The 19,078-nt window shown below is 41.1% G+C and overlaps 1 protein-coding gene across 2 annotated transcripts; it reads right to left on the bottom strand.

The window, feature by feature from the left end:
* Positions 1 to 968: 968 nt before the first annotated feature.
* On the bottom strand, positions 969 to 18,666 carry lifra (LIF receptor subunit alpha a). 2 transcript variants are annotated; one of them, XM_054610962.1, is made up of 18 exons: positions 18,568 to 18,666; positions 12,592 to 12,788; positions 12,232 to 12,368; positions 11,547 to 11,700; positions 11,041 to 11,316; positions 10,686 to 10,812; positions 9,558 to 9,694; positions 9,286 to 9,428; positions 8,878 to 9,022; positions 7,631 to 7,695; positions 7,011 to 7,248; positions 6,622 to 6,807; positions 6,340 to 6,441; positions 6,055 to 6,201; positions 5,760 to 5,897; positions 5,525 to 5,618; positions 5,183 to 5,249; positions 969 to 4,999 (listed from the first exon to the last, which is right to left on the bottom strand). In XM_054610962.1, exons 2-18 carry the CDS (start codon positions 12,677 to 12,679, stop codon positions 4,298 to 4,300), a joined length of 2,946 nt encoding a protein of 981 aa, XP_054466937.1. In that variant the 5' UTR covers positions 12,680 to 12,788; positions 18,568 to 18,666; the 3' UTR covers positions 969 to 4,297. The 2 variants fall into 2 exon arrangements, with proteins under 2 accessions (XP_054466937.1, XP_054466938.1); XM_054610963.1 differs by lacking the exon at positions 18,568 to 18,666 and adding an exon at positions 15,246 to 15,324.
* Positions 18,667 to 19,078: the final 412 nt, after the last annotated feature.

The raw sequence follows: 19,078 nt of genomic DNA, 5'->3' as shown, positions 1-19,078 counted from the left end.
TGCACTCAAATTAAAACAGGGATGTAATGACTGCAAACTGATCCAGAAGCAGTACATTTCAGTAGTCCTGAAGGTCAGCAGGGACACATGTATTATTAGCAATACTTATTTGTAACCACTCTGCACTAATGAGGGAACGAAAGAAAATAAAATAATATAGGACTGAAAGATTTACTTGGCTACAACAGACGGTTTATTGTAATGCAGGGTTCATACATATTTTACCAATACATTTCGAGGAACTTTCCAATGCTTTGTGCACATTTTCAAGAACATACATAATAATAATAATAATAATAATAAAATACATTTTATTTATAGAGTGCTTTTCAGAGTACTCAAAGACACTTTACAGACATTTAAAATCATACACACTAAAAACTTAAAACACACAGCATTAGTCAGACATTAAAAGCAGTTTTGAAGAGGTGAGTTTTGATTTCTGATTTGAACATTGAAAGATCATTGTAGTCTCGGATGGGTTTGGGGAGAGAGTTCCAGAGAGAGGGGGCAGCTATTGAGAAGGCTCTGTCGCCCCATGCCCGGTGCTTGGTCCTGACTGGCAGAGATAGGAGGTTGGCATCAGAGGAGCGTAGCCGACATTCTCTGAAATGTCTGTGTATACCTTCTCATACACAGTCTATGGTGTATACATGAAGTATAAGTCTAAAAGGTTGGGGTCTGACGTTACCCCACGCAGAGAACAAACGTTACAAGTGACTTAATCGATTTGCCCGATCAGAATAATATTGTTTAGTTTTTTCAGTCGATCTTAACTGAAATTCGTGAAGCAAAATTCCATTCATTTTCACAACCTTTCTGGGTTTATTTATATTTTCCCTAAATGAATCCAAGCCTGGAAACTGCTATCTAAAATTCCAATTCTTTTTTTCAGGTTTTTCAACACCATACCAACCCGGCACATGTCTGCGCAAAAGTAGAAAGGAAAACACTGACAAACTGACAAATGGCCAGACAGATACTTTTATTGCCTTTAAACAAGTAGCATTTCAATTTGTGTTATTAGTGTTAATGTTCACATATTAACTCAGAAGCACTTCACTGTCATTCAATCAATAGTAAAATATTCAGCAAAATATATGGAATTTAAAGCATTTAAAAAAATAAATGAAAACCTTTTTCTGGTGCGCAATGCCACGCACAACACTAGTCTGTGTTAGTGCTTTTAAAGCTATAGGGTAACGTAAACATGGAGTTTAAAGGATTTACGAGCCAATGTTCTCTTAGTAGTAGTTTATACAACATGCATCGATTTGTAGAAACATCTTATGCCAGAGATGAAGTTGTGTAAGGAAGTAAGCGTACACTGCTGTATAAAGCACAAAATTGTTATGTTCCACCAAGTAAACATTGACTCCAATTAAAAATGGAGGAAAAAAAAGGTAAGGAAAATTGCATGTCAGCAGTTGCCACATTTGAGCCTGCATGGGGATTACCCTTGTCCTGATTACAATGTGTCTGGCAAAGCGACATTGCAGTGATGAGATAGGGATGCAAAGCAGGCTAAACTACACTAAGAAGACAGGATCACAGTTCGAATTCAGTTTACACGACTTTTCAGACATGCTTCAAAAGCTTTCCATGTGTTTAAGCACACAATAAATTTACAGTCAAAGTGGGACGCCTCTACATTTCATAGGACTCTACGTATCTGGTGTCGTCTACACAAACATTTGCCTTTATTCTCTTGAAAAAAGCTGGTTGGTCAACATTCACTGCCTGTTGCAGCATAGGGAATATCATTTTTTACTGTTAAAGGGAAACAAATTAAAGAGAATGACAATTATGTACAGTTAGTTGTATAAAAACAAAGATTTAGAGAAAAATGAAAAGGTGCCGTTTGGTTGATCCAAATCAACATAAAAGCATGTAACACATGCGTTCATAGGTTACTCTCCAAAGCTGTGCTTGTTTGAGAATACAGACTCCAAAGGAAAACAATCTGCAGGCATATTTAAATACCCAGAACTGTATCCACCCTTTTACACCGCCTTGAAGTGACCACTGATCTCACAATGCAACTGGTTGGTTCACTATTTACTGAGGCGAAAGGTGTAGCTTTAGACTAATTCTTTCAACCACTTTTTCCCATCAATCACTGCAGATTAGTGTTACAAGGCAAAGAGAAAGAGGCGATACATTTCCCTCAGTAGTCAAAGAGAGGACTGGCTGCCCTGTCATCAGTTCATCAGTAAAGCCATCCATTAAAGTTACTCTAAATCATCATTCCTGTCACAGTAGTTTTTTACTTAAAGCTTGTTGTCTGGAGGCACTGAGAAAACATTAAAAACCACAGGCTGCCACACAGGTCAGCAAGGGCCTGGCTCTGAAAAATAGAAAATAAACATCCTGGCTACCACTAGATTACAATGTCAAAGGATGATCTTTGCATAATGATGCTTTTGGGAAGCCGAGCCAATGGGGCAACACCCGCAATGTCCACACGAGTGGAGAGCGATTGGACTATGTGGAGTGTACTTTGGCAATTAGTGGCTTGTGTTTTACACCGAAATGGAGACGCCAAAGTGCTGTCAAGCGACTAATATTCACAAGGTCATTTCTACACATTTTTGTCTCAAAAACAAACAAACATAAACTTGGTGATAGCATTTCTGGAAATTCTCTGTTAATTTCCCAGTATCCGATTTCCCCGCTGTCCCTATTTCCAGTCACGAAATGTACAAGGAGGCTTCAGGAATAATTTGTAATGAAATTAAGCGAAAAAAACAAACACAAAAATATTCAAATGTATCGTGGACTAAGATCTCCATAAAATAACAAGCATTCAAGCACAGCAAATCAAAATCAAATGCGTTATCTACCACTTCTCTGTGCTTGAAGATAAAGCGACCAAAGAAAAAAAATATTCTTCACAAGCACACAAATATAATGTAACCAGAGTTTAGTAATTTCAGCGCTTGCTAAAATTGATTCATCCTTTGTATGTAACTCTCAGTGCCAGTGGAAACTGTATGTCCAATAAAATACATTTCTGAACTGCATTATTGTAAAATAATCTTTTATCATTATACATAAACATTTAGGAGCAAGGCAGTGTGTGAAAGGTGACATGGTGCAAATGTCTGGAAGTATTATATTTTATCAAGGCAATCTAACACTTTAATTACCCATCCAAGTGAATTTTCATACCTTGTTCAATACCAATCCTCAACTTGAGGACAACGTGTGACAAATAGTAACATTAAAAAGAGGACACTGGCCTGACTGTGAAATGTATTTCTCAACAGGAAAAAAAAAAAGAAAATAATGCAAGAACCTCTACTGGTTAAAGAAAGACAAAACAATAAAAACACCCAAAAATAACATAATAGTGTTTGTTCAGTAAATTACATCAGTTATCAGTTTGTATTCATGTTCTAGCTTATATCAGTGTATATATCCACGGGGCTAATCACCCACAAAATTCCAGACAGCGCCACTCCTGTATCTGCGTAAAATAATGACTGCTCTCATTCACAAGTGCAGCTTTCAACTGACATCTCACTGTTCAGACAGTGATTTGTCTAAAATAGATCATGTCTGCAATGTTAGAAGCTACCTTGGTAATGATCCAGGAAAGGGACACCTTTAAAATAATTTTTCTCTTTTCATTCAGTAGCTCATCAACTTTCATAAAACAGTCAATATTATCCCAATGGCGCACCAGCAGAAGATATGGATACTGTAAACGGCGGTTTTCTTTCTTAGCTACCTTCCACCGAAACAATTCTTCTGTAGTTTTCTTCCAAAAAGAAAAGTCCCTTACTTTTACAGTTCTGTCATTTGGTGCTTTCAGTTTTCTTCCGTAGTGTGGTAAAGCTCACATCGACAAAAATAAAAACATCTTAAATGCAAGACTAAAAACTGGATACAGGCATTTGAAACACAGGATCTGCCATTGCTAAATGCCCATGATAGGGAGTCAGGGGACCTAACAGCCACCGGGTTACCAGGGAGATGCCAATGTTTGTTTTCAGAATAGACATCTTTTGATATATAAATATACAGGTTTTAATTTATGTTATTACCATGTGAGATAAACTATCTTTCTGTATGTTTGGAATAAGCACAGAAAGCATCTTAATAATAGCATTATTAAGATGCTGTCAAAGTGCAACTGTAATAATGTAGTGCTACATCAAGAGGGGATATTTGCCTCGACCGTTTGGGTGAGGCTTGTTTGATGTATGACACTGGTAACAGCAGTGAATCAGACAGTTTTCTGTTACACAAACTCCCCCCTGGCCTGACTGCTAGTAGTAAGCGAGAGATGATATCATGGTTTAGTGGATGACAGAAGGTTGGTGAACCAGGTCGCCGCCGATGATGACGGCTGTCGCCTTTCCTCTGAGTGCTCCTCTCCGTCAGGGAGGAGGAACTGAGTCGAAGCCACTGAGGTGGGGGACCCGAGAGAGGGGGCCAGGCCGCCGCTCTCCCCGGCCTCCACGGGGGAGTCCAAATGCCAGGAGCTCTGGGGTTTGTAGCCCCCCTCACCTGCAGCCTGGGGCTCTAAGAAAGGATCTGGTGAAGCCAAGCCGGCGTCGTCACTTTGGGCTCTAGATTGCATCTGGGGCCGGTAACCTCCTCCTCCTCCTCCTCCTCCTCCACAGAACAACATATCAGCCTGGGGTTGGTGGCCCTCGGAAGAGCCCTGTGGGTCCAGCTGGAAGACCAAGGAAGATCCCGATGTCTGGATCCCCGTGTACGTCACATCGGTGCGCGCTGAATCCAAAGAGGACGCGGAAGAATCCGAGGAGTCTGGGAAACGCGGTCGTATGGGCCGCTCGTCTACCACGTGGTTGTAGTAGCGCAATGAAGCCGGCTCATCCATGTCAGCTGGCTCATCTCCCAGCCCCTGCCCGTCCTCATCCTCGTCCTCTTCCGGAATGACGACGAGCAGCTCTTTGCTAGAATCCCACTCGGGCCTCTCCACCATGTGGACCAAACTATGGGGAGATGGCTTCACATCCAGCGGCTCCTGTAATACACAAAGAGTGGTTACACACTTCAATGAGTAAGTTCTTAATGGGAGACAACCGCCTCATAGTCTTCTCACAAGCGATGATCAAAAAATAGGGAACACTCAGTTGTAAATTCTATCTATAGAATTAGCACTTGAGTTAAGTCGTGAGGGTCAGATTGAATTAGACTCATACTGTACCTGTGACCTGGACCAATCACCAGGCAGCTTGGGCTCAGGAATGTCTGGATAGAACGCCTTTTTCACCCTGGTGACGAAGCAAAATGCCACTTTGAATTATCATAATCACAACTACCACCTCAGGATGAATGCTTCCATCAAATAATCATACAAACAACCAAAAAAAAACATAAAGTTACAGCATTAAAATTTAACCCAATAGCTCGTCTTGGATACTGTAGCAAACAATCTTCTGCTTATACTGTTTTCACCAATGTGGTAGACATCACTAGATATACCCATGATGCATTACTCCTAGAGCACAGACTAGAGAGACCTAAGATAGTAACAAAACACACTCACCATTTCCTTTTCTTGTAGCAAACGAAGGTGACAATGACCAGGAATACGGCTGTGATTCCCAGGGAAACCAAGATTTCCAGTATCAACCAATCAGCTGTCAGGACAAAACAGTAGGAATATTATTTATTAGACATGAATCCATAAAACATCTATTAATAGTAATGGTTGTATAATAAACAAAAACATATTGATCACCACGTCTGTGCTACACACACTTAACTACACATTCACGTACTGTATGGCTCCAGCATTATGGAGGCAGTGGCGCCCGTGTCCTCGCCTGCTGAGGTGTAGGCCTTGACAGTAAACTTATAGGAGCCTACAGAGAGACCTTTTACTGTGTAGCTCCTGCTTCCTAGGTCTGACAGATTGGCTGTTCAAAGGAGAGGGTGGAAAGCAACGGAGAGGCGAGGGAAGGAGACAGAGACAAAATGAGGATGTGTGAGAATAAACATCACACAAAATGCACTCACTACAACATCATTTGCTGAATTTTGTACTGAATCATGCCGGATTTTGAATATGTTTACCGATAAGCAGGAGCTGGGAGCCATTACTGATGTAAATGTTGTAGCCCAGGAGGTAGCCTCTTCTGTTGACCAGCGGGATCTCTCCCCAGGTCAGGAGAATGTCAGAGTCCTGCTGGGTGGTTGACAGGGCGACAGAACCGGAGGGGACTGGTGGAGCCGGGAGGGAGGGCAGGAAGAGAGAGAACAGAAGGGATGGGTCAGAGGAGTAACAGAGAGTCAACGGTTAAAATGCAGAGTCTTATTTCGGAACACAGTGTTTCTGCTAAAACGGCGTGCAATCCTTACCCAGCTCCTGCATGTATCCCTGCCAGCGCTGCAGCAGCTCTGGTGCCTCCGAGGAGCTGCTGTACAGGGAAATGTTGTACATCACACCTGGCTTGAAGTCGGCTGAAGGCGAAGAAAATAGTTTAATAAAAACACTGTCCATGGCCAAGGATAGCAATAGGGCAAATATAATTCAGTTTGTAGCCTGTTCTTACTGTAGATAACCGTACAGTACATCTGAAATATGCTGAAAACATGTCTTTCAGATTTCTTTTTAAAAAGGAGGCATTGATGTTGGCGTACCTGAATCAACGGACACGTTGGTGTTTCCGGCGGCCACCTTGATCCACACCACAGGGCAGTTCCACTTGCAGTAGGCATTGTACCATTCTACCACATAATCACGGGTGGCATTGGCGTCGAGCTGCCAGAATAGAGGGAAGCCTCTGTCTGTATAAACGACCCTGGACACGGAACGGGGTTCCACATCTGGAAAGGAGAAAATATGAATACAGCAATGTAGAAACTGCGTGTCTCTATGTTCTTTTATAATGTGCAGTAACTGCTGCTTTCAAATGAAAAGGGTTTCATGACTGTGGAACCAAAGAGACGGTTGCTTTCAGTACCTAAAAACTGACCGAACATATCTATTTATACTGAAATCACCCCAAACACACTCCATTTCCACATACCCGTCAGACGTAGTGGTATATGTACACTTGCAGGTTGAGACACCCCAGCGGCGTTCTTCGCAATGACGGTTGCCGTGACCTTGTTGCCGCCGCCGAGGGTCGCGTTCTGTGTGAGGTTGAATGGTAGAGCAAAAGTATCCGGTGACAAGAGTTGTGGGAGCAGTAGATTTTCCTCGGGGCTCCAGAGAGTAACTTCATAAGCCTTTATCTGACCGTGGCTCTGTCCCCGTGTCAGAGGCTAGAAGAAATCAAGTGAATGGGAAGGAGGGGGAGGGGGAGACAGAAAAACAATTTTACGTAAAATTTCAGACAATCATGAGATATATATATATATATATATATATATATATATATACATACACACACACACACAGTATATATATTCACAACAGGTCAGGAGAGTAAGAGGAGAAAGAAGAAAGAAAGCCAGAGACAAAGCATAAAGCCTAAAAACAGAAGAACACTGGCAGGAACTTGCGTCATCTGATTATGGACAATGTAAATATGCTGTAAATCTGTGCTTTCTGCAGTAAAAAGAATAAAGTGAATTATCAATTGGAAATCTACATTAAAAAAGTAAAACAAATCATTATAAAAGACAAAAAAACAACAAAAAATACCTTCCAAAGGACCTGCCCAGTGTAGTCTTTGTTCACCCACATCCACACATCAAGAGCGTCTGGAACTGAGAGAAGACAAAAAAAGAACATCTTATATATTTTAAATAACAATGGCACTACTGCTGTTGCTTTGTAATTGCTATTTTCAACTGATATCGCAGAGCTACGCAAGATGAACACTAAAAAAAAAAAAGCTTGAAAGATCATTATTGATTTTGGAAATAGATTCACACAAAAAATGCTCAGCACAGGGTCAAATTAGTAACTTACTTCCCCGTACGACCACCTGCAAATAGGTTTAACAGTAATACAATGTATTTTGTTTCTGACAAAATTCTACATTTTAGTTATACTTCAGAGCAATAAGTAATAATTATTTAAAGTGGCCCTATTATGCTTTTTCACTTTTTCCCTCTTCTTTAGTGTGTTAAATATATATATTTTTACATGTAAAAGGTCCGTAGAGTGTAAAACCTAAAGTCCACGCCTAAAAGGAGTTACCCTCCCCCTCAGAAGCTCCTGAGCTGCCTGAAACGGCTCCATTGAATTCTCTCCTTCACTTCTGTAACATTATGAGGTCATAATGTAACGGAAGTCACGTAAAACTCCTTCCGGCTCGTTTGGCCCTCAAACTACAAACGAGAGAGTTTTTTGAAATGTGAAATGTTGACTAATCACAACAGAGCGGGCTGACTGACCAATCAGAGCAGACTTTGCTTTCTGGAGGGAGGCGCAAGCACTATAACGGAGCATTTCAGAGAGAGGGGGAGAAGAGGTGCTGCAGGACAGCCAGGATGAGAAAAACAAGGCGGATTATGACCATTAACGCATGTAAACATGTTGTAACTGTAACTTGAGATAAAAATATGCACCCGGAAAATAGATTAATAGGACCTGTTTAAGATTATATCAGCATGTAGCAACATTGATTACTAGCTACAAGTTAATAAACATGAACAGCTCATGGTAGGGCAGAAACAATTAGTCAATGGCACAAATGCCACACTTTAATTAGTTCCAGTTTCTAAAATGTGAGAATTTGCTGCTCATCTTTGTGTTGTATTAATCAAAGTGGGGTTTTGGACTGTTGCAGAGAAAACAACCAATCTGACGTCATCACTTTGGGCTCTGACAACTTATTATGAGCCCTTTATCACTTCTTCACTCAAAACTGTAATAGACTAAACCATTATTCAAAGACTGAAATCCGACCTAAACTAAAGAGTAACCACAAATTAACCCTTTACCATCAGCTTTGGTTTTGAAGGAAAGCGGCTCGCTCCAGTTTCCCCATTTCCAGAAGCTCTTGCACCGGACTTTGACGCTGTAATCCTCATCTGGGTACAGGTCTGACAGGCCCACCGACCGGAGACCCAGACCGGAGAAATTAAGCTGGACACACAAAGTATTAGATTTCATTACTGTCTGGTAGTGGAGAGAACATGCCGATACAAGCTTGCATTTGTAGAGAGCGATGTGGTTGGTCATTAGCGGGTTATAATTGAAATGTGGTTGAACAACGGAAGTGATCTGTCTGACTGGAATACTGCATATGCTCCAAAAAAAAAGAAAGAAAAAAGGAGAGAAGATTCTTTACACTGAGAAAGCGTTCTTCCCCTTCAAAACACACATTAGGATGCACGCAGACAACTCACATTATTTTTGTCCCCTTGGGAGGCGAGCTCTACCTCGCAGTCAAGAGCCAGAGAGGAATAGTTGTCGTACTTCCACTGCCAACTCACAGTGGCGTTCCAGGCATTGATAGCGGCGTTCAGGTTCTCTGGTGCTACTGGACGCACTGAGGAGAAATGGTGAAACATCAATCAGTGAACTACATGTTTGTTTGTTTTTTATGTCCATGTTTACCTCTAATTTAAAAAGAAAATGTGTCCGTTGATTTTGATAAAGTTGAGGGTGAAACACCAACCTCTGTGTCTGAGCTCAGCAGAGTCGGTGAGGACGTACTGGCCGAGAGGATTCACGGCTACCAGTGTCCAGTTTCCCTCCCACTGGGCATAACTGCACTCTTTCTGCTTCTCCTGCGTGCGGCTCACAATACAGTTCCTGCAACGAAAAAAAGAACAGATAAAAAAATAATAACTAAAGAGCTGCTACAAATGTGAAAATGGAACAACAACCTTATTAAAACAAGACAAAATATAATCAACCTACAGATAGAGACGTGGGCACAAACACATTCATAATGTAACTTGTCTTCCAGCCAGCCATCAGACAATTCCTGTAAGAGGTCTGGCAGACAGCCAATACACTATCAGTGTTAAATGGACACACGAAAGCAGCAAGTGGTTACTTAGACTAAGTGCATTATCTTTCTTGTCATCCCCTCTCTTTCTTGGTTGTTTTTTCTGGGCAGAAAACAGTTTTTTAGACATAGGCAATCATAAATAATGCAGGAATAATTTCTCAGAAGTGACAACATCCTGGCTTGTCCATGTATTGCTGTGAATCTGGCCACCAAAGAATATATCATTCCATCTTTGCCACCTCTGTCCTGGACCATTATGACTTTACAATATACTGAGTCTTTACTTTTTTTCCTTCTGTTTCATAGTGTTGGTATCCGAGTCAGGTACAGAGACAATAGAACGTTTACCTTTTTTTTTTTTTTTTAATGTGTCCACACATTGATAATATCTTAAGGTGTTTTCACAGGTAAACCTGTTTCGTTGCCGATTGTTGGTTCGTTAAGAACACGAATGCAATTGAACGTTGGTTTGCTGTGTTGTAGCAAAGCAGACCGACCACTGGATTTTGCGATGCAGGTATGTGATTTTAGCATGAATATTTAAAAGCTACTCGAACGTTAAATCCTTTTGCTGGTCGTGAGCTGTTATGAAATAGATCTCCAAATCAGAGATGTGTTGAGCTAATGTCCACCTCCATGGATTTAAGCATCTGCAGCCTGCTTTTTCTGAAGGAGTGTGTTGCTGTTCACCTTTTCGACCCCAGGCCCTACAGTTTCCACCACAGCATAACAACCATTTTGTTGAGTTGTTTAAAAAAAAAAAAATTGTATTGTGTCTGACTGCGGTACCTGTTGTTCAATGTGTAGTTTGTTCCTCGTTTTCTGTACAGGTTTGTGTCTCGTCCTTCGTTCCACTGACACACAGCTGAGGTTAAGTCACGAGTCTCGCACACAAAGTCGCTGGGCAGTGGCGGATCTGGAGAAGGGGACAATGTGTAGAAACTCAATGGCATAATCATGTGCATTCATAAAATAAGTTTACAAAGACAGAAATAATTAACAAGATTTATTTAAAATTTCTCAGCTTCAATGTCATATTTAGTTTGTGCTGACTCCCTCCCTCTCTCACTCCAGGCACATTCACCCATCTTCCATATGTCAACCACTCACACATCACTTTTATCCAAACAGTAAACCATCTTACATCCGACAAAGACCACCGCTCCCATCAGTTCCGTCGGCGGGTTTTCGTAACAGACGACGTTGGTTCCTGTACTGCCGGACAGTCCCTGATTCACAGCAGTAATGGCGTAACTTCTCCTACTTAGCCTAGTGCTGTTCATGAGCGTTTTGCCATAGCGGATGGTGCTGAACTGCTTCCTCTCCTCCACGATGCAACAGAAGGTGGTGTTGGCCCCCACAGGTACGATTCTGTCCTGGGGGAACATCACAAATTGATCGATGCTGGGGATATCCCTTCCTGAAAGAACGGAGTGAATGAGGGAGGAAAAAGAACGATAAAGAGGAGAGGGAGATATAAATTGAGATCTAGATTTAGGTACAAAGGAAAGTCATTTGTTTGGTTTAAGGAAGAGAGAAAAATAATTTGAATTAATACCCCAAATTGACCGGTCAGGCAGCACAGTCTTTATGTTTCTCTAATTATTTGTGACCTATGATATTTATGGGTGTAACTACTGCCCCTCTGACCTTGAAGTATCTCAGTGCTGCTCCAGTCACTTTTTGTCTGTCCGTCTCTTGAGCGGATTCTGATGGACAGCGACGTGCACTCCAGAGGTTCCACTGAGGTCCAGTTCCACTGGTGCCGTCCGTCTCCCTGATTCACCGCCACGGACACCGTCTCCTACAGATAATATACACCGTGAAGGAAAGTTGAAACATGAAGCCGGCGATGATCGTTGGTGATCACAGTCATAGCTCGAGCAGTAAAACAAACAAATTATTATAACAAATAGGCTAACATAGCAAAATGTGCGGCCGAGGAAAAGATAAACTAAATATGTCTTTGAAAGCTCCTATTAGAGCCCTACCATTAATATTAGCCATAATAAGCTAATTGTAGACATGTCTGGATCCAGCGTACATGTCAGCCAATAACCAAAAAAAAGTACAGAAATGCCAAAGACATGTTTTGAAAATGTTTTTAAGAAAAAACTAAAATAAGGGAACCTTATCAAAAACATGTTTTTATTATTTTGTTGTGGGTTGGCATAAAATCAATATCAGAAGTTATATGATTATCAGATTTTTTAAACTCTCAAATATTAACAGGGTCGGTTAAAGCTCCTCTCACATGAATGTAACCGACTTGTAGCACAACTGAACAATGAGATGAGCGTTAGAACGAGTGAAATAAAATTAAAAATGCTCTTACGTAGAAGACTTTTTCATTGAGTTCAGTTCTCAGAATCATGAGGTCGAAGGTTGTGGCTGCTCCTCCCAGCCAGGATATGGAAAGTTTCTGTGTATCCAGGTTAGCGGACAGGCTCACCTGCTGCGGTACAGTAAGGACTAGAAGAAGAAAAAAAAAGATTGGGGCAATACTTAGTGATTTAGATAGCAGAGTATACAGACTGAAGTAAGCTTAAATAAGCAGAAGTGGTTTTAGTATCAGACCCAGAGAAACAAAGAGCAAAACCTCTAAATATGGACCTACTATGTTATGTTACAATATTCAGCAATTCCAACATCACATGCATTAACCAATGTTCCTTTAATACAGATTGGTTCTTACCATCTTTGGCGTGAGTGTGTACAGCCGAGAGGCCCAGGAGGACACAGGTGAGCCAGATGGGGCTCCAGTTAGGCTTTGAGCGAGGCATGGTGGTCAACTGGCCGAGTTACTGTCTGCAAGTCCTGAGGTAGTGGTCCTCTCCACTACAGCAACACCATGCTAGACATTTAAGAGGCAAGACACAGACGCAGGATACCCTGTGGGAAAAGACAGCAGAAGGGGGCGGGGGGGGAGTGGTAAATGTACTATGAACGCAATAGAGATCTGGTGAGACACAAACATAACCAAAAACAAAGAAAAGGCAACGCCTAAGCTGAAAGGACAATTAAACCAAATTTATAGTGAGAAAGCCACCAATTTGGAAACCCACATTGTTTAAATAAATTCCTGTTCTGAAGACTGTCGGTGGTTTTTTTCATACTATGAATGCGATGTTGAGATGAGGGCAGGGGTTGTGGCGTTGTGAAACTGTTAAGTCGGGGTCATACAACATAAAATCCTTATTAATGGAATATTCTGTCTGCGTGCACACTGCCATTTCATAAAATGTCTCGAGGTTTGGCTAGTTGGCTCTCGTCACTGAGCGGTTTCTGGGGAAGAGCTGCATTCTGTTGCATCGTTTTGAATTCCTGCGATGATTCCCTGCCAAAAGTGTTTGTTTTATGGACATATGCCAAAGTTAGAGGCACCGCTGCCAGTGAAAGCCAACAGCATTTTCTTCAACGAAAACAAACGTTAGTTGCAGCCCTAAGAAAATGTAAAAAAAAAAAAAAATGCAATAACTGCAATAGAATGGAACCAACAAAACCACATTAAAAGGGACAAGAACAAGATACAAAGTGTTTCAGTTTGCCATACTGAAAAAAGAATCAGGTTAACTGCAAAAACATCTCCGTGGGGAATGCAAGGTCGGGTCAAGGTCTAACCTGCAACCGATTTAACCACTGTTCTCTCTCTACAAATAAAAACAAAAGACGCCGGATTACAGCACAAAAAGAGATGTTGCAACAAATGAGCCTCAGCCTTGATGAGCCTGCATGTGAAGTTTCAGCGTAATTCTCTGTTGTTGAGTGAGTAACTGTGACAGAGAAGCTGCAGTGCAGTTTGCCCAGTTTTCCTCCTTAGACAGGCTGGGACAGGCCTCAAACAGCTCGGTACCTCGATAGAACAATGCTCTCAACTGCCGCCAATCCCATTACTGCCACAACATGAGCTCAATGCAAAATACACAGATACTCACAAACATAACAGCAAAGCCTGTTTTTGGATAACTGAACAAAAGAGTCTCACCATCCCAAACCTGGAGGCTTCTTTGGTAAACGAACACGTCAGTGTCTGCTAAAAGATGACTTTTAAAAAAACAGACATTGGTTTTGAAAGAAAAGGAAAAATTACATACATGGATAGATAAAAGCTGTAACAAATTATGATACAGGAATAAAACACTTGCCTCGTGCACTGGACGCTACATGTGCGTCCAGTGCACGAGGCAAACAAAATACTGGTTCCAGGGAAGAGAAAGCTTTCACTATGGGAGAGGAGGAAAGACAAACTTTTTTTGTTTGGCCTGCTTATCTAACTAAACTGCTCAATGTTTCATGCCTAACCCACCAGTTGTTTTCGTTTCAATTCCAGACTCTGGTGACCGACAGAATGCAGATACAAAGATATAACGCAAGGATAAAAACAAGAACATACTGGAAATAATGCCATGTGTGTAGGTCAAATTAAAACGTATTCCAAGGAGCATTTTAAAACATTTTAGTCCAACATGACAAGTATTAAAAACAAGTGGGGAAAAAAAGCCCTAAAGCAAACAAACATTAGCAGATTGAGTAACAACAACTAAATGACAAAGCACAGCCTGTTTATGAAGTCTAAAGGGAACATCTCGAGAATGATTTATGTGGAACACTATTGACTTTTTCTTTCTTTTTCGATGATTTTGCAGCAGCGGGAGTGAGGGAGGAGTTTCCCAACTGGAATGTGACTCTACTGCCGGCTGCTAAAGTGGTTTCACATATGGTCTTAAAAGAGCAAATTAAACCTAAATACATGAACTTGAAGGCCAAGTTGATCTAGTTGCTTGTTTTGAATGCAAAATAATTGATTTCCCCTTTCATTTTTTTATTTTAGTGTAACAGCTGGTGGCCTGCTGGTGCTATTAATACTATGTAAATACTGCAGAACCTCTATCTAGCAACTTGGCTATTTCTTCAGCCAAAGAACACACCCAACAATCACTACTCTTAGTGTGATTTCTTGACTTTGACGTGGTTAACAAGGACATTTGGCAGGTTTCCTTGTTAAAAGTCTTCTAGTATGTTATTGGCTTCAAAAACCTCACCTCCAGATGAAATTCAGAGGCATGGCTCAACATAAATACAGCTGTGTGGAGTCAATGTTTCACACACTTGTGTTTCTGAACCAAAAAAGGGTTTCAGAGCTTGTAGCAGGTCTAGCGGGTCCCCACATGAAAAGAGCAGTCCTGGATCCTAACCATTTTTCCAACTTCAGCACCAGACTGAAACCTTTTACAACCTCCAATATATCCTACGACCATCCGAGCCCTGCAAAAAAAAAACAAAAAAAAACATAGTGCACTGATGGGAAGTGGGGAGAAAAAAATGGCCACAGATTCTGGGAAATCTCACCAAGAAACTGATAGCTCCAAATGCACACCAACACGCAAATCAATATTTCTCTGCTGGGCTCTGATCCTTGTCCTTGTAGCGGTAATAAATGTGACCGCACACTACAAAAACACCACAGGGATGGTCCTGTTACTTAAAAAACAATCCCAAACCTCATCCGTATGCCTGCAGCCGCCCTATTTTAGGAAAAAAATAAAAGAACACCTAACAAACACCGCCTTGCTCCACACTGGACTTTGCCACTGTTCTGTTTGACCATTCAGCTTGGCAGGGCAGCGTTTTGGAGTAGGCCGTGGAAAATGTCCAAGTGTTCACACAAAAATATACTGCGCACGACTGGCCGCCCTCTGATGCAATCGTTTCTTGGAACCTGAATTTGCTCAGCGCGAAAGGCCTCATTTGTCCCTCCCTGCTATTGACACAGTAGCTAGTCTGGAAGTCAAAGGCTGAACAAATTCAGTCAGGACAAGCAACACACAATCCAGTATTTAGTCAAGGATTGTGCAAGTCAGAAAATATTCACAGTAACTGGCGTGCGAAAATATGATGCATGTTTGCCTTGCCCTGGAATTAAAGGTTAATTATGAATCTATTGATATTTTTGAGGGGAACAAAGTCACTTATTAAATTAGGTCAACCTATTTATTGATCTGGAACCAATTTCAGTCCAAAAGACATTCTAAAGTTAAGTATAAAGTGGAAGTATAAAGTTGTGGAAAACCAGGACTAAAATAAAAATGAAATGGCACAAAGGGCCAAATTTAGTCTGAACTACCGCAGCGTGGTGAGAGATAGCTACTGGTGTAAAAAAACACAGCAAAGAGCTTAGACATTTAGCATCACTATCTGAATAGCCGACTGACACCCACTGCTACTTCGATTATTATTATTAATCACATTACTATCCCTATTTTCATAACTATAATTATACTGTAATAATTGCTGCTGTTATTATAAGTAGTCTTATTATATGAATCATTATGTCATATACATTGAATGTGTTGTATCTCTGTTATGCTGTTCATTCTGTACACATGACATCTATTGCATTCTGTCCATCCTGGGAGAAGGATCCCTCCTCTGTCGTTCTCCCATAGGTTTCTTCCTTTTTTCTCCCTGTTAAAGGGGTTTTTTAGGGGAGTTTTTCCTGTGCCGATGTGAGGGAAGGACAGAGGATGTCGCATGTGCACAGATTGTAAAGCCCTCTGAGGCAAATTTGTAATTTGTGATTCTGGGCTATACAAAATAAACTGAATTGAATTGAATAGACAACAGATTGTGATGAAACCATTTATGTGGAAGTGTTTTCCATATGCACTTTGCTCGGGGCAGCAGTAGAGATTCTATCTTTATACAGTGAACACAGCCACCAACCTTTCAGCACCTCATTATCACGACCACAGTTTTTTAAACTAAGAACAAAACCTCTGTTTATATACGGTTTTCTTTACTAAAACTGTGTGGGGTGGCAGCTGAAGCCAAACTCAGGCAAAAACCTGTGTGTGTATGTTCTCGGCCTACACTCAGCGACGCTGTCATTACGCTGTCATACGATGACCACCGGGACAATCCAAGAGAAATAAGCACACAGTGGCTCTAGTGTACTAAAGTACTGCGTTGAAGTTTTTGAAACACGAGCTGAAGTGGCTGCTAATTATGTTTGACCCTTGAATGGGACGACAGAGAGGAGACCGGATGCAAGTGAGATAAAGTGAAAAAGCGGAGAGAGTTAACAGATGAGTGTGTCTGTGCGAAATGTCAGTGCTCTGACCTCAGTGGAGAGGGGGACATTCAGTCCTGTGTGTGTGTCTGTATGTTTGTGTGTGTGTGTGGCTTTTGGACCTCAACCAGACATCGTTTCCTTCCTTCCTTCCTTGCCTTTCCCTCTAATCCTTTATGAATGTAAATTTTGGAAGCAACAGGATGAGAGTGAAAAAAGGTCCCTTGAAAAATACACAACATGCTTAGAGATTTTCGGCTTCTAAACTACTGTCTTGAGATGATTAAACAACACTTACACACACCCTGGGAGTCAAAAGCACGTCAGTCCAATTGAAAGAAATACACAAACCAGTTAGATTATTTACAGCAAGGACTGAACCAAGTGACCACAAAGAAGTGATCACAAAGAAAACACACAAACAGGGCGGTTTATTTCATGCCAAGTACGAGTAGGCGCCTTCTGACTAATGTTCAGTGTCCCATGCATTGAGTAAGTCTGGGATGAGCTTATTTAGCATGAAACCTCACTACCTATTTTTACAGTTCACCCACATATTTGGCTACGGCAGATTAATTCCGTAAAAACACTGGGAACAGGATACAACACAAACAACTGTAGTTCCTTATTGCTGAAAAAAAAGGTTAATACCTGTCTAGGAATGATTGATAAGACACTGTATTTATCTCTTTTAATTACACTTCTAAAAAAAACATACAATAATAATAATAATTAGTATGCACTGTTACCTGTAAAGGTAGCCAACTATTGAGTAGGGTAGGTTAAATTATGTAAAAAAATTTTTTTTTTCAAGGAGATAATTTCTCAAACAAGTTTTCTGTTTCAGAACTCACTATGTGTTTACAGCTGGGAAAAACAGCTCATTTTCCATACATGCAGACCTATTTGTTCACAACATAGTGAAACATGGTCCCTATCTTTTTGAGACCAAGAGAGAGAGAGAGAGAGAGCAAACCGCCTACGATATATGCTGAAGCAATCAAATATATAAAAATTAGCATTAAAGATAAGTTGATCTGATGAACAAAACATAAATTTAAAAAAAAAAAATCACATTGTTATATACTGTCATATCACAACTGTGGGCTCCCGACTAACGATACTCAACAACAATAATAGACGTGCCCTTATATGCAATAGCTTTTTTTCTGATTTTTTCTGATTCTGCTCCTCTAGAAAAAGAAAAAGTGTCTAATTGAGCAGGTTTCACAAACTGCATCATCACAAAACGCTTCGCCTCATTCTCATTAGCATTAGCAGCCTGGGCAGCATGATGGGTAACGTTACTGTTGACATGTACGTCTCATCATGAGCCACGAACAGACGGAGATTACACTCAGTTCGCTGTCATTTCTACAACATTTTATCAATGGAGGCAGTGTATTTAAAGTGGACGGGCGGGGATAAATGTTAAATATTGTAATATTCACTTGGCAGCCAGCACCCCACCACACACACACACACACACGAGAGAAGAGGCCACTGGCGTTGGGAAAAACACGGCTAACGTTAGCTACAGTAATGTTAGCCGCCAACTACGGACTGAAGTTATTATAAATACACAAATAACACCAACATTACCTCTGATGTAGCCAGAAATCCTTTTCAGTGCTGTCAAAAATGTCGGCTAAATATGTCCAATATTGAAGTTCATAAGAAGCCTGCCCCCGTGCTGCTGTCCGTGCTGTGTAGTAAAAGATATGAGTGAAACCAATCCCAGTGATCCCAGAGGAGGAGGAGGAGGAGGAGGAGGCTGGGATTACTGGAACAGAGCGAACCACACGTTTGATTGACGCTGAAACGGACCAATGAGCGTCCAGGAAACTGGGGAGAGGGCGTTGTCGTGCTGCATTAAAGTCCCACCGGGAAAGAAAACGTGTTCGTAAATAAGGGTCACGACCACGGTCATGATATCTATCCAAACCTATTGACCTGGACCCGATTGTACCGGTTCGGTGGCTTCCAATGCCGGACTCCTTAATTAGATTGATATGAAAGTAAACGTAGGGATGCTCATTTCCAATACATATGTAAAGTTTGTAACATTCTACATCTAAATGCACCTCTTGAGCAATTGATTGAGATGCTTAAT

The sequence above is a fragment of the Anoplopoma fimbria genome, chromosome 13 (genome assembly GCF_027596085.1).
Source record: "Anoplopoma fimbria isolate UVic2021 breed Golden Eagle Sablefish chromosome 13, Afim_UVic_2022, whole genome shotgun sequence".
NCBI classification, from domain to species: Eukaryota; Metazoa; Chordata; class Actinopteri; order Perciformes; family Anoplopomatidae; genus Anoplopoma; species Anoplopoma fimbria.
This window is presented reverse-complemented; position numbering and strand designations above follow the sequence as displayed.

What these genes read in the sequence shown, in the direction of transcription:
- lifra (XM_054610962.1), bottom strand. Translation starts at nt 12,679, where the DNA reads ATGCCTCGCTCAAAGCCTAACTGGAGCCCCATCTGGCTCACCTGTGTC. An exon ending in TCAATGAAAAAGTCTTCTAC is followed by an intron (nt 11,701 to 12,231) that starts GTAAGAGCATTT and finishes TATTATCTGTAG; the next exon opens with GAGACGGTGTCCGTGGCGGT. An exon ending in AGCGGTGGTCTTTGTCGGAT is followed by an intron (nt 10,813 to 11,040) that starts GTAAGATGGTTT and finishes CCCCTTCTCCAG; the next exon opens with ATCCGCCACTGCCCAGCGAC.